Source organism: Phocoena sinus, chromosome 5, assembly GCF_008692025.1.
Source record: "Phocoena sinus isolate mPhoSin1 chromosome 5, mPhoSin1.pri, whole genome shotgun sequence".
NCBI lineage: Eukaryota > Metazoa > Chordata > Mammalia > Artiodactyla > Phocoenidae > Phocoena > Phocoena sinus.
The window spans coordinates 137,017,088-137,031,969 of record NC_045767.1 but is presented as its reverse complement, the minus strand read 5'-3'; the positions used below and the strand labels follow the sequence as shown (position 1 = coordinate 137,031,969).

Below are 14,882 nucleotides of genomic sequence, written 5' to 3'. Positions count from 1 at the left end.
TGAGAGTCCAGGGAGAGAAGAGTCAGCCCCTCCTTCAGGGGATGGGCTCTCGACCCCCTGTCCGTTTGTCCCAACCTTCAGACCTAGCCTTCCTGTGTGCTAGGTCTGTGCTCAGGTTTCCACCAGTGATTTAAAAATGGCTTACGCTCACTTCCTTTCTTTCACAGTTCTCTGACCCATTTCGTTCTTCCTCGTAAGATACCTGAGCCAACCCCTCTGTCCCTCCTCTGCTGTTACTACCCCTGGGTCTGCAGCCTCCTGGGCTCACTGGGACCCGGGCAGCCTTCCATGCATCGCTTCCCCAGTGAGCCTCGCTGCCCTCGTGCCAGTGGCTCACTTCCGAAGGCGGAGCTCTGTGTGTGGTTATGGGGCCCCATAAGCTGCTGTCTGTGTGCTTTCCTCGGGTCCACACACCGCTCCCTTCCCTGTCACGATGCTGGGGAAATCATTTAGGAAATTGTGCTGAGTTGGAAACTAGGGCCCAAATTATCTACTGCAGACAATTAATCCAACAAAAGCTAGATTTTTACCCCAACCCTTCTCAGCCTCCTGGCCCCCTGCTCACAGGGAAATCTCAGGGGAGGAGCATCTGATTGGCCTGGCTTGGGTCCTTTTACCACACCTTGCTAGAGGGAGGTGAGTGAACTCCAGGTGAAAGGGGATTGGCATGCATTCCACTCACCGTACGTACGTTGGCCTCTGGTCTTTAATGATTATATATATACTTTCGGAACGTAAGTCCCTTGAAGAAAAGGTCTCACTGTAGATCGGTTGTGTGCTATACCCAGCACACTGTGAATTTCTGATAAATGCAAAGCATTGAAGGAACTTGAGCTCAAACTACAAATCCTTTAAATTTCCAAATTTCCATTTCCTTTGCTCATAAGGACCAGGTACACCGATGGCAAGTCATCGTCCTCTTGCTGTGAATTTATGACACACGGATTGAGCAAGGACTTGCAGGAACGTGTAAAGGGAAGTCATTGCAGCCCGGTCTTTACTTTCTGCTTTGGAGAGTGTGCGAGCAGCGTAGGACTGAGGGGTCACAGAAACCTGTGGGTGAGAGTGGGAATTTAGGGTCATTGTGTGCGTGAGCATTTCGACTGTTCGGTAGCAAGTCTTAAAGAATGAGAGCCATCCTTGGGAAACTGGGCTTCATTCATTCAGGAATCTGCTTTGCCATATTCTTTATTTCTCACGCTTAACCTGTGCTTAAACAAATGTTGGGCCGCTAGACTTTGCCTGATTTGCTCTTCTTTTCAATGGGAAAAATATTCTAAAACGTGAAAGTTTCCATCCTGGATATAGTTGAGGAAACAAACGTTGGTCTCACCAAAGTTCTCATGCAGTCACTTCCCCATCTGTGACAAAGAACACAAAGACTGAGTGGAAAAGCCCCCAAGGAGGGAGCCAGATCGCCTGGTGAAAGTACAGCGTGACAGCAGACATCTGGGTTCCTATCATCGGCCTTCCCACTGCTAGCGTTAAGTCTCAAAAACCTCGGGTCTCGGTCACCCGAGACAAGGTCGTGGACCTGTGTGGGTCCTTTGCCGCAAGCAGCAGAAGCCGACTCTTGTCAATTTAGCCGGAAGGGACTTCACTGGAGGGATGCTAGGGATTCTTAGAAATGGTCAGGAGACCGAAGAACTAGGGTTGGGGCCGGCAGGAAACAAGGCACCTGTGGAAGTGCAGGAACCAAGAATCGCTGTGGGTATTCGTGGCGGCTTTTGTCGAGCAGGAGTGTGGTGACCTCAGCTGCTCCCGGCCTCCTGGCCGCCTGCTCCAGGCAGGCGGCCGGGAGGGAGAGTCTGATTGGCCCAGCTTGGGCCCTGTTCCCACCCTGTGACGGAGGGAGGGGCCTCCAGGATTTTCCCAGGAAAGGTCCTTCTCCAGAGGGGAATCAGGACGAACCTAGCGCGAGGAACTTCGGCCCAGCGGCCAAAGCAGCGAAGGGCCACCACAGGGCAGCGGAAGGAACCGCGTGACAGGAGGAGGCCACGCCCGCTGTGCCTTCAGTGACTGAGTCTCAGAAAGGTGTGCTCGCGGACGCCGGCTTCGAGGCGCGTTGCGTCTGTCTCCGGCTCACTGCGTACCTGCCCACCCCCTCCTCTCTCCTAGTTTGGGGCTGGAGGGAAGTCTGTTGTGCCCTTGATTTGCACGCGTGTGGGATCCTGAACACGTGTGTCAGGAGCTAGTGGTGAAGCAGTTATACTGTGATCAGTTTTGAGAAATTCAATTTTTTAGGCCGTTTTGTTTTTAATTAATTTTTTGGGAGTATAGGTGATTTACAATGTTATGTTAGTTTCTGCTGTACAGCAAAGTGAATCAGTTATACATATACATAGATCCACTCTTCTTAGATTCTTTTCCCATACAGGTTACAGAGCATTGAATAGAGTTCCCTGTGCTATAGGTACTTATTAGTTATCTGTTTTATATGTAGCAGTGTATATATGTATCCCAATCTCCCAATGTACCCCTCCCCCTTTCCCCCCCCACCATAACCATAAGTTTGTTTTCTACATCTGTGACTCTATTTCTGTTTTGTAAATAAGTTCATTTGTACCGTTTTTTTCTATTCCACATATAAGCGATATCATACAATATTTGTCTTTCTCTGTCTGACTTACTTCACTCTGTATGACAATCTCTGGGTCCATCCATGTTTCTGAAAATGGCATTATTTCATTCTTTTTTATGGCTGAGTAATATTCCATTGTATTTATGTGTCACATCTTCTTTATCCATTCCTCTGTCGATGGACGCTTAGGTTGCTTCCATGTCCTGGCTATTGTAAATAGTGCTGCAGTGAACATCAAGGTGCATGCATCCTTTCGAATTATGGTTTTCTCTGGATATATGCCCAAGAGTGGGATTGCCGGGTCATATGGTAGCTCTGTTTTTAGTTTTTTAAGGAACCTCCATACTGTTCTCCATAGTGGTTGTACCAGTTTACATTCCCACCAACAGTGCAGCAGGGTTCCCTTTCCTCCACACCCTCTCCAGTGTTTATCGTTTGTAGACTTTTTAACGATGGCCATTCCGACCGGTGTGAGGTGATACCTCATTGTAATCTTGATTTGCATTTCTCTAATAATTAATGATGTTGAGCGCCTTTTCACGTGCCTCTTGTAGGCCGTTTTCCTGGACTGCGTCAGTGTTCACCCTGTTTGCCCCGTGGCACATTTCCTATGTGCTCCGTCCATCACTGCCCAGTTACTGAGGATTTGGTATTTTAAGTATGTCCGTCAGTAGACACACTTGTGCCTTTTGGCCTCATCTCGATACACAGCTCTCTAGCCCCGTCTGATTTTAGCTGTCCTGGAGTTGATTTATGCGTGTAGCACATGGTTTCTGAATAAATATTGCCTCGTGATTAAAGCTATACCTTTCAGGGACTGTTAAGTTACCCTGCCAAACCTTGTGATGGGAAGAATGGCAGTAGACTCCTACACCTTTTTCTGACCGTCTCCATGTTAAAAGGAGAGTACAGAGACTTCCCTGGTAGTCCAGTAGTTAAGACTCGACGCTTCCACTGTAGGGGGCCCGGGCTCCATCCCAGTTCAGGGAGCTAGGATCCCACAAGACTCGTGGGAAAAAAAGAAATAAATAAATACAAAAAGCATAAAAGGCGAGTGCAGTCTTCCAGAAGGAAATGGGCTTTAATGTCCTGGGATGTAGGGAGATCACAGGCCTTTTTGCTTACCTCTGCGTGTTTGATGACGCTTATAGTGTGCCCCCGGGGCGCAGGAAGGAAATAATGACTGGGTGCAGTTTTGTCAAGTTAACATTTAAATGACTGAGGGATGACACCCCAGCTCGGGTCCCGCCATCACCTCTGCCCCTGAGTCTGACGCTGCACAGAAAGTTCTGGACGTTCTGTTGTCACCAGAAGCATGGTGAAGAGTTGACCCCGTGTGTCTGTCCCGCAGCACCCCGTGCTCGACGAGCCCATCGCCGAGGCCGTGTGCATCATTGCAGACACGGACAAGTGGAGCGTCCAGGTGGCCACAAGTCAGAGGAAGGCGGTGGACAGCACGAAACTCGGCCAGGACGTCCTGGTCTCAAGCCAGGTGTCCAGCTTGCTTCAGTCCATCCTCCAGCTTTACAGGCTTCACCTCCCCGCCGACTTTGTAAGTATCGTTCTCAGACCATCAGAGAAATGAGCTAAAAAAGCATTTCCGCAACATCGTGGTTATAAAGTCACGAATTCCTGTGTATTGATTTTTAGTCTAACTGGATGTTAGCATCAGTGAAAACAGAGCGTGTGACACAAAACCAGCACACGGGCTGGATTCAGTAGCAATAGTCCTTCTGGAGACAGAGAGCACAGAGTGACACAGTCTTTTTGAACAAGTTACATGGAGAAACAGGTCAGGTATGGGGGCAGGGATCGAGCATAAAGGGAAATTTAAAATCCTCTTTTGGGGGACTCATTGGTTTTCCCGTCCTCAGGTCAGACGCAAGCCAGCCAGCTTCCGAAGGGACTAGTTCCATCTGTTCAGAGACCATCCTCCCAAAGTTGTTATGGATAAATAGAATATCGTTCGTGTAAACACTTAAAATGCGGAAGCACCGTAGCCATAGGGGATGGTATCAATTGTTGCTTTTCGAATGGGATTTTAAAATCACTTTGATAACGTTACATTAAATACAAACAGTAGACAGACCCCCTAAACTCCAAGAAAATGATCAGCAGCTCTCCCTGAGTCCCTGGAATAACATGCAAAACAAATTCCTGTGCGCGTGTGTGTGCGTGTGTGTGTGTGTGTGCGTGTGTGCGTGCGTGCGTGCGTGCAGAGAGATCAAGAGAAAATACACTTAGCAAGGAAAGGAGCAAGGTTTCCACAGCAGAAGCGCAGCTGAAGGGCACGTACAGGGCAGAGCCCTGTGAGTTGGCGGGGCTGCAGCTGGGATGCGCTCACCAGCTTTCTGGACTCCCCCTCCGTCAGCCCCAAACCAAACAGCATCTCCCTTCCCGCCTCCGGCCTCCGCAAAAGATGCAGAGCTATTGACAACCAAGTAGGAGGCTGAATATGAGCCACCTCCCTGGTTGCTCATGGACGGTTTCCCCTGAGCTCTCGTGACCAGATCTGCAGGTGCGCCACACTCCTCGGAAGGTGTCCTTGGAGGAGGTGCTTTGAAACGCTGGCCGTCACCTCAGGTGACAGCACAGCGTCACGGGGCGCCACTGGACATCATGGGGGTCACGTCCGGGCTTTGCCGTTGGTTCGTCGGGCATCTCGGGGCCGCAGCTTTCTCCTCTGCAAAGTGAAGATGGTACCTAGGCAACAGGCATGTGTGAGAATCCTCCAAGGTGCTGCTTTCTACCTGTCCAAGCTCAGGCGAGATGAGATGCCCTGGCAGCCAGTGGACAGTAGTGGCCAGTCCGTGGGCTTTCAGAGGCCTGGACTCAGACCCAGGCTTCTCTGCTTCTGAATCGTGTGCCTTGTCGAAGCTGGGGCACAGCAGAACCTATCCTGTCTGGTTATAAAAATTAAGTGAGATAATTCGGGTAGAGCACTTGAAGTAGTGTTGGATGTTATACACACTCAGGAAACAGCTACTATTAGCGTAACTTAGTGAGAACCAGTTGTGTGAACGGCGTTCATGGTTTTAAAGGCGGACACCACCTTTTCACTGAAACCTTTATTTGGGCTTTAAACTGCAGGAGCCCTGTCCTCAGGGGTAACACAGAAGGCACCACCTGTGGCATGTTACAACCTGATGTTTGTTCTACATTTGTAGGCAGTTTTTCCTTCTAGTAGCAACTTGCATCGTGCTGGTTTAGAGGCCAAAGTCTGCTTTTCTGTAAGGGAAGAGAGATATATTTGATTTTACAGTTTTTTACTGTTATATTTACCAAACTTTTATATTGTATTCTATAATCCATATCTCTTGCTACGTTTGATGTCTTAGTTATCCCAGCAGTAAATTACCACAGTTAATTCTTTTTACTTCATCTAGACATAAGTTACATATAACTACTTAATAATATGAATGACTTGACAAAATCAGGATCAAAGAACATTTCATCTGCGGTTTAAAATTCTCCTTAAAAGTCACTCGAATGAAACACGTGATTAAAGGCCTGTTAGGACCTTCAGTACGAAAAGAGAAAGTAGGTATTTAAAATTTCGGAAGTTAAAGTTGAAGAAATCCATTTCAGAAAGGAGGGAGAGGAATCCCAAAACAGTTCAATTTCATAGTCAGGCTTTGAAAAAACTTTCTAAGTGTTCTGATTGCAAGTCCCGTGCACATTCCATATGAACCAATGTTCTGTTTATTTCCGCACTGCAACACAGTTTTCCTGGGGACTATGAAAGCACAGTAAACTCACTATTTTAAAACATAAAGGATTCAACGTAATGTCAGTGTTCTTTTTAATATTTTACAACACTCTTACTAAAACTTTGTATTTGCTCCACGAGGAACTGACACTGAACAGGAGACCTTTCCGCACTTAACTCTGTTTTCCTGGGGGAACATTTTCCCCCAAGAGAATTGGCGAAATCCTCCTTGCTTTGATTATTACTCTTACCCACTTACCAGTTGTGTTTCGTCCACACAACACGATGCACTTAAGATTTTAAGCCAAGGAAAAACGGAAAAGATTGCATCTCGAATGGATACTTTTTCCATGTCACTGATCAGCCCAGGTGGTCGAGATCAACATTTTCAAGTGCATCTGTTAATCTTTTTACCTTGAAAATAGCAGGCATAATGGTCTAGAAGAAAATCATGTCTGATGGAGTGACCCTTGCCAGAGCCATCAGGTGACTTACTGAGCTGCCTGGATCGGTCTCCCTGCCAAATGCAAAATCATTTGCCTCTCGTGCAAGACACGAGTGACTGCTGCTCCCTAAAAACGAAGCTGGACACAGTTCCAAGGGTAGAGATGTTCTGAACAAAACTGCCCTTTCTTCATTGTTACTAGAGACCTAGTTAAAATACACTCTTGACAGCAAAAAAGAAAATGGTTCAGAATAACCTTGTTCCGATCATTCTTCTGGGAATGAATTGCACCAAAATAATCTGAGATATAGGAAAACAAGAAGAAAGGTGCTCTTTACGAAATTATGTATAACAACAAAAATGCAGATGGCTATGTGATTTTAGTAATGGTAAATTCACATTCTGAAAAATCAGTCAAAAATTATATTGATAAAGAATTTTTAATAACATGGGAAGAAAGGATTATCAGAAAGTTTTTTGAAAGCAAGAAATAAGTATACTTATAGAATGATTTTAACTATGTAGAAACAAATGCTTTTTTAGAAAGGCCGGAAAATATGTATGAAGATCTTAACAGTCACTGGAAAAATTAAACTTTATTGTTTTACAAAAACCTATTCTTTTTTATTTTTTTTAATTTTATAGTGGAGTGCAGTAGATTTACAATGTTGTGTTAGTTTCAGGTGTACAGCACGTGGTACACACACGTATCTATTCTTTTTCAGATTCTTTTCCATATAGGTTATCAGAGTACTGAGTAGAGTTCCCTGTGCTTTTCGGTAGGTCCTTGTTGATGACAAAAACCTGTTCTCATCCCTGCTCATGGTAGGGTTTGAGCTGGGTTGTAATTCTTGAAGTATAAGTTAAAGAGATGAGATGACAGTAGCACACTTAGAAATGGATTGAGGGAATTACGGCTCTTAGACGTTGGCAGAGATCCGAGTACTTGCCCTCACCGTGAGCGTGATTGGCTTTGCAGTGCATCATGCACCTGGAAGACAGACTACAGGAGATGTACCTGAAGAGTAAGATGCTGTCTGAGTATCTTCGTGGACACACGCGCGTGCACGTGAAGGAATTAAGTGTCGTTCTGGGGTGAGTTCTGGGGAGTGCCAGCATCCCCCTGCGGGGGGCTGTCCCCTGCGCTCTACCCACTGACCTGTCCAGCCTCTGGGGCTCCCCAGTGAACGGCATGTTTCTTGTATCTGATACTGGAGTGTCACACCCGGAAGCACATGCAGACCTTGAAGCTAGTGGTGCCTTGTGAGTCTTCCCCCTGGATTATTTTATCCTTGAAAGTGAAAAGCGTAATCCTACTCCGTCTGCCCATTTCTCGTCATTTCAGTAAGATGTGAGAGTCACGAGCTGTCACACACGCGGCAGCAGCTGTGTTCTCCTTGCTTTTTCTGGAGGAGGCGGGGAAGGCCGTTCCCCTGGACTTGGGGGCCCGTCGGCACGTCCCGGGGTGACCGTACTCTCCTCCCTTTTATTATGAGCCCATCAGAAGAGGAGGCGTGCATGTTATCGATAACGTATATCATTTTCCAGAGGCTTTGCCCTAACTTCTCTGGGGGAAGACATTCTGACTTGTGTTTTACTCTCTGCTTAGTTTTCCACAGAGAAGTAACAAAAAAACATCGTGTAGATGATGCATTGTCTCCCTTACCTGTGATGATGACCTCCCCCCCCACCACCACCACCACTTTGGGGCAAGGAAATACCGTGTATAAAGCGTCAACCCTGAAATTCTCTGTTAAGCCTGCCAATCAAAGTATTATTTCAAGGCTCAGGCCTCTGCATTCCTGTCGGACTTTTCATCTTTCACACCCCAGGATATGACTTATACTGTATTGTTTGGCTCTTAGCGTTTCCTGTCACTTTTTTTTTTTCTTACATCATTTAAAAAATATTCTCCCCCCCCCCCTTTTTTTTTTTTTTTTTTTTTTTTTTTTTTTATGGTACGCGGGCCTCTCACTGTTGTGGCCTCTCCCGTTGTGGAGCACAGGCTCCGGACGCGCAGGCTCAGCGGCCATGGCTCACGGGCCCAGCCGCTCCGCGGCATGTGGGATCCTCCCGGACCGGGGCACGAACCCGCGTCCCCTGCATCGGCAGGCGGACTCCCAACCACTGCGCCAGCAGGGAAGCCCACTATTCTCCCTTTTGAGGCATGTGCCTTTGCACTTTTTACTTAGGCCTCTTCACCAGCCTCACCGTAGTCCTACCCCGCACCCCATCCGCTTTCCGATGCAGGACGTGCAGCTTTTATTTCCAGGACGCTTGCCTGGCCCCTGACTGACAGGTGCCCACCATCAGCACCCCGAGAAGGATGGCGAGGGGGATTTACCTCCTCGTCACCAGGCCCCTCAGCGCCTTGTTAGTGGGGGTCCCTCCAGCCCCTCCTTAGCCCCTCCCGTGGTCAGGCCAGCAGCACTAGGCGCTGGGAGCTCCCTGTCTGCCCTGAAATGAGATCCGGAGGGAGCATTACTGGAGAAGGCATGGAAAACCCCACGAGCTCATGCCAGCTGCCTCTTGAGGTTATATTTTAAATTTTTGGTTTCGGAAATCAAGGGAGAGCATTAGGACATATTTCAAGGAGCAAGACTGCCCTGACTTCTCCAGGACGCGGGGCCTTCTGCGCATGCCCACCTGTGACTGTCGGGCACGCGCTCATTGGGGGTCTCGGGCGTGTCAGCCTTGAAGAAATCTCCGGGGTTCTGGAGACGCTGCCACCGTCATGCGTTCCCAGAGACGAACGTGAAGCCGGTGCAGACTCGGGGTGCAGGCCGGGAGGGCTGGCCGGAGGGGGACTCGCACAGAGGCCGCACAGGGATGCGGGGAACGTAGAGTCACAGGGACAGGCTCCCGTGTCCCCGCCTCGTTCACTGCGTCATCGGTTCTGGGCACTGACCGGCCAGCCCTGGGCTCCGGCGCCGGGGCCCGTCCCGTAAGTCCTGCTGCTTTAAAGCAACGTCCCCTCCTTTCTCCGCCTTCAGGATCGAGTCCAACGACCTGCCCCTGCTGACGGCTGTCGCCAGCACTCACTCTCCGTACGTCGCTCAGATACTCTTATAAGCTGACGCTCAGGACAGCTGCTCCGTGGAAGAAGGATCAGCCGCTCAGCCGAAGAAGGGAGGACAGACGGCCGCTCCGCAGGACCGCGAGGCCCGGGCAGGGCAGACGGAGCCGGTCCGGCCGCGCTGGGCCGGGCCAGGCGGTGGTGTGAGCACGTCGGGGCCCAGAAGCGGGGCTGAGACATCTCCGAGTTCCAGCGCGAGCTCCCCACGCTGGGGAGAGGGGTCCCACCGTCCTGAGAAGACGGTCAGCGCGGGGACCCCGGGTCAGCGGCCGAGTGAAGCCCGCGCGTGCCACCCTCGGCTCCAGTGGCTGCGGCGTCACCGTCACCGTCTGGCGCAAAGCACGGGGGGCCGGGAGCTCCAGGGACCCGCTGCTTCCCCGTCTTGTCCCAGTCTACCGCGTTCGAGGTGCAGCCACGGGTAGGTCAGGGACGGGTCGTTGGTGCGATCAAGGCAGGAATCGGCGCGGCGTCCTCAGCCCGGCCCCGTGTGGTTCCGCGGCAGCTGCGAGCTCGGGCCCGACCCCGCCCGGCTTCTCCAGACGCTTCGCAGCTCTCGGCAGCCTTTCAAGCGGGGCCGTTCACCAAAGTTGGTTCTGTAAGCTGGCGAGTGGTTCTGTGGCTGAACAACTCCCCGCGGAAGCCACCTTCTTCCTATACTAGTTAATACAAATGACTATTTATACCTTAAAAGGCCCAGCTGTCCGGGTGGGAAATGAAAGCTGCAAGAGTGCAGGATGACTCATGAAAGGAATTGGTTTGAACGTTTGTAAACAATCCAGATGTGAGCCGAATTTTTACACTATCATCTCTGTGCCTTCCAATCCCTATGTCCTTTTCAAAACAGCTTCCCAGAAATTCGCTGCCCCGTAGTATGAAGACCTGCCAAAATGAAGCATTGTTTATTTATGAGCGTCGTGTGCTTTCTACAAATCCTTAATTTTCTGTTGACGTTAACTGTAGTTTACTGGCCGTCATCCAGGGTAAAGGAAAAGCCTCTTCGGTAAATGGATGGTTGAAAGGCAGGGGGCTAACCCAGTACAGCAGAACTGTTACACCTGCAGATCTTGAGGTCGGTTCGTTATAACCAGGCTCTGATTTCCTTCTCTTTTATGAATTGATGCTGGTCCTTTCCATGTAGCCTTTGCACCTAAGAATCTGAAACGACTTCCCTTTCGGGAGTTAAGATGACTTCATACTTTCTACTTGATAAAATCCTGATCCCCAAACCCCAGTTACATTCATCCGTGTCTTTACTCTCTGACAAACGCACGCGAGTTACTTGTTTGAAAGAGGAGAGCGGCAGGACCAATGGAGAGACACAGGTGTGTTCTTCCTTTCTTAGGAATAGGTCAGAACTGCAGCCTTCCCCTCTCTTTTTTAATAAATCTTCTTTCTTTCTTGTGGCTGCTCCAGGCGGCTTGTAGCATCTTCGTTCCCCGACCAGGGACTGAACTCAGGCCCTCCGCAGGGAGAGAGCACCGAGCCCTAACCCCTGGACCCCAGGGAATTCCGCCCCCCTTTTCTTTTTACGGTGTGAAATGCAGAGAGGCGTGTTGAGGCTCTTAAGATCTTGGATTTGTATCGTATGCCTTTCTCTCATAAAAGTGACGTTGTCCATTCTTTCTACGTTTTCTGTTTCCTCTTGCCTGATGTCTGGCACGAGACGGGTGTTCCGAGTCCTTGGCTCCGTGGCATCGCGGCGGTTGTCGTGGACCTCGCCCATGGCCACCCTCTCCCCGTCCGTGCTGAGTGAGGTCACAGCGTCCCCTCTGCACCGGCTTCGAGCACCCGCAGTCTCGGTTCCCTTCTCCTCGCTGACACGTTCTGGGCGCTTCCCCTCCCTCCTCCCCCGACCTTCCAGGGCTTCACAGACAATAACTATGAACAAAAATCAGTGCACGTGGCGGCCGGTGAGCAGTAGACCCGGCCCGGGGGACGCTGAGCTTCAAATGGCCGATTCTAAACTCCACGCATTACAGATGCGGCCCAGCCCCCGGAAGCTGAGGAAACTGGCCTTGCCTCCGCATCTCCTGTCCCCCGCCTCCCCCGGGAGAAGGTGACGGAGGGAGAGCGCTCAGGACCCTGGGCAGCCCCGACCCTCACGGCTGCCGCCTGCACAGCAGACCAGGGATGTGTTGCTGCTCGTTCATAAACCCTCCCCTGGAGGACATCCACCTGTGCTCTCTCCCAAACTCAGCCTCCTCCCAAAAGCGGAAAAGAATCTCATGGGACTGTGTGGAGACACACACCGGACCCCACCTGGCGGCTTGGGTGTGTCTTAGCCCAAGAGGCAAGGAAGGGACCCACCCTCGCACAGGCCCACCTCAAGAAAAGAAACAAAAGTAAAAAGTAAAAAAAAAAAAAAAGTACAAATAGAGAAAACTACCTCAGTTGACAGGATTCCACCTTTAGGGTTTCTTCAACTTTGACGTCTTACCTGTTGAGTGCACCTTTTGTAGCATCTTGCTTTTCCACGCAAGCTGGGAGGCAGGACAGAGCAGTGTGTGCCCGCGTGACCGTGATGGGCCTCTCTCTAGCATGTCGCGGTTTTATTTTTCATAGACTGACGGGTGATATGAATGTAAAGATCATTGTGTACGTTTAAACATGACAATGAAAACTTAAAATGTAGCTTCCATACTTGTGCATAATTCCAAAGTATTTTATTTTTATCAGTGTTAAATAGCTTTTTGTATAGGCTTCAATCCATTTTTCTGAAGTGTGCTGTTTTTTAATGAAAGTAACTCCAAACTTTTCACATCCCATGGAACTGCCGTTTACACATCGCAACTTTTTAAACTTTCCATATTTTTCAAAGTTAACTTTTTTCGAGGGATGAAAATCCCTGCCTGCTAAACGATACTAAACTGTTGTTTAGGCCCTTCTAATTAGGTCCTGAGATTTTATAAAATTCAGCCTGTAGCTTTTTAGGTTCCTCACTAGAGTTGGTTGTACATAAAAATAAAGAATATAAAGTGACCCCACGGTTCTTTTAAATATCTGGATTTTTCCACTAACACATCCTTTTGGAAGTATTTTGTCCATGCATACTTTCACCAATAAACTGAAAAAGCCTTTAGCTTCTCGGTAAATGTGAACCATTTGTTTACTCTTGTGCTTTGGCGGAGGGGACCTTTTAATATACTGTTTGCCTAAATCAAGCAGCCCCCTCTGAATGTTAATTTTTAAATGTCCACCTTTGGTGAACCGTGTATCTTGAAAGCAAGATTGCAATATGCTTAAATTTAAGTGGTTTAAAAAGGAGAAAATTCTGGGATTGATTTGTTACTACTGAAGCGCCATTAAGACAAATTGGTAGGACTTGATGTTTTTGATCAGTTAAATAGGTATCAATGGCAATGTACGGAAATTTTTTTTTTCAAACTTGTTCACGTATCATTTTGACCCATTCTTATGTGGCATTTGGTGCAATAAACCTTCCGAATTTATCTTGAACGTTTTCCTGGTACTGCCGATGATTTGTTTGTTACGTTTAATCAGACTTAGACGTCTCACTTCCGGTAATTCATGCTGACACAAGCCCACTGTATATGTCAGTGATGGGCAAGGGCTCCTGGCACAGGGTGGGCAGGGGCTGAGGGGGATAGGAGAACATCTTGTCACGTGCAGGGCACCCCGGAATGAGGCGTTATCCCACCTCCCGTGTGACTCACAAAGATCCCGCTGACATTCAGGTGGGTGAAAGCCTTAGTTTATAATGAGCTAAGCTGAGAATTTAATTTTGTGTTACATACGAGCACCACGCATTTCTCTCATGAGCTTACTGTACGCTGAATTTTCCAGGAATGCCACTGTTGTATATAAACTGAGGCGAGATTTTACTTTGTAAGGTTGAGGATTTCAGCAGGAACTGACATGCATTTGGAAAAGCCTATTACCCGTAGCTGTGCTCCTCATGAAGTCTGTCCCCAGCAGTGTTCCGTATCATCTCTGCTTGTTGCCTTCGTGGAGGTTCCATCCAGGAGTGAGTATCTGCTTCGTTCATTATATTTTCTAATCTACTAGTGCCCCAATGTCTGTGTATTAAAGTATATGTTAATATAAGTTGTCAAATAGTACAACTAGGGCATTATAGGGGTTTGTTATAAGTTATGTGTGTAAGGTTGTTCTGTTGATGAATCTTGTGAATTTTATTTTAGGAAAATAAAGGGCATTAGAAAATATTTGCTATGAAATGTATCACTGATACATACGGCCTCAGGAAACATATGCTATGAGGTGTAACTTTTGTAGCTACATAAGACCATACTGAATCCTGTTGTTTGCAGAATACAGGAAGGAGTAATATTAGGTATTGCTAAATCCTTTTTGGATTAAAGGTAAATTTCAAGTGTTTTTCATGTTCCCTTTAAAATCACGCCATTGAGAAAGCCCTGACACACACATATACACACACACACACACACACACACACACACACACACACACACACACACACCACATTGCTTCTTGGTTCTGTTGGATGCCTGATATATGTCACCTCATTTGATCCTCACACCTGGATGAGGTGGGTATTATGACAGCTAATCTGATGTGTCACCTTGGTTAGGCCACGGTGCCCAGATACCTGGTCTAACGCCCGTGTGATGTTGCCGTGAGGGCTTTTTAGATGACAGCAACACAGGTGAGTCGGCTTTGAGTAAAGCACGTTACCCTCCATACGGTGGGGCGTCTCCCCGGTCAGTTAAAGGACTTCAGAGAAAACAGACTGAGATCCCCTGAAGAAGAGGAAATTCGGCCTCCCCACGGCCTTCACACTCTTGCCTGGGTCTCCAGCCTGCTGGCCTATGTGCAGATTTGGGGTCTGCCAGCCTCCACAATCATGTGAGCCAATTCCTTAAGAGAAAGCTATCCATCTGTCTGTCTCTATGCATCTGTCCATCCATCCACCACCCATCCATCCATGCATTTGTCCCTTCATTCATTCATGTCTTATCTCCATCCATCCATCCATCCATCCGTCCCTTTACCCATCCATTTGTCCCTTTATCCATTCATCTATCTGTCTGTCTCTCCATCCATCCATCCATCCATCCATCCATCCATCCAT

At 48.4% G+C, this 14,882-nt stretch overlaps 1 protein-coding gene across 8 annotated transcripts in view; it reads left to right on the top strand.

The window, feature by feature from the left end:
* Window positions 1-13,267, top strand: part of FNIP2 (folliculin interacting protein 2) — a 125,534-nt gene extending 112,267 nt beyond the window's left edge. For all 8 annotated transcript variants that reach the window (XM_032632043.1, XM_032632042.1, XM_032632048.1 and 5 more), the window contains 3 exons: window positions 3,933-4,133; window positions 7,715-7,830; window positions 9,729-13,267. In XM_032632043.1, the coding sequence (XP_032487934.1) occupies window positions 3,933-4,133; window positions 7,715-7,830; window positions 9,729-9,807 (396 nt within the window). In that variant the 3' untranslated portion in view covers window positions 9,808-13,267. The remainder of the gene's footprint in view (window positions 1-3,932; window positions 4,134-7,714; window positions 7,831-9,728) is intronic.
* The last annotated feature ends 1,615 nt before the right edge of the window (window positions 13,268-14,882 follow it).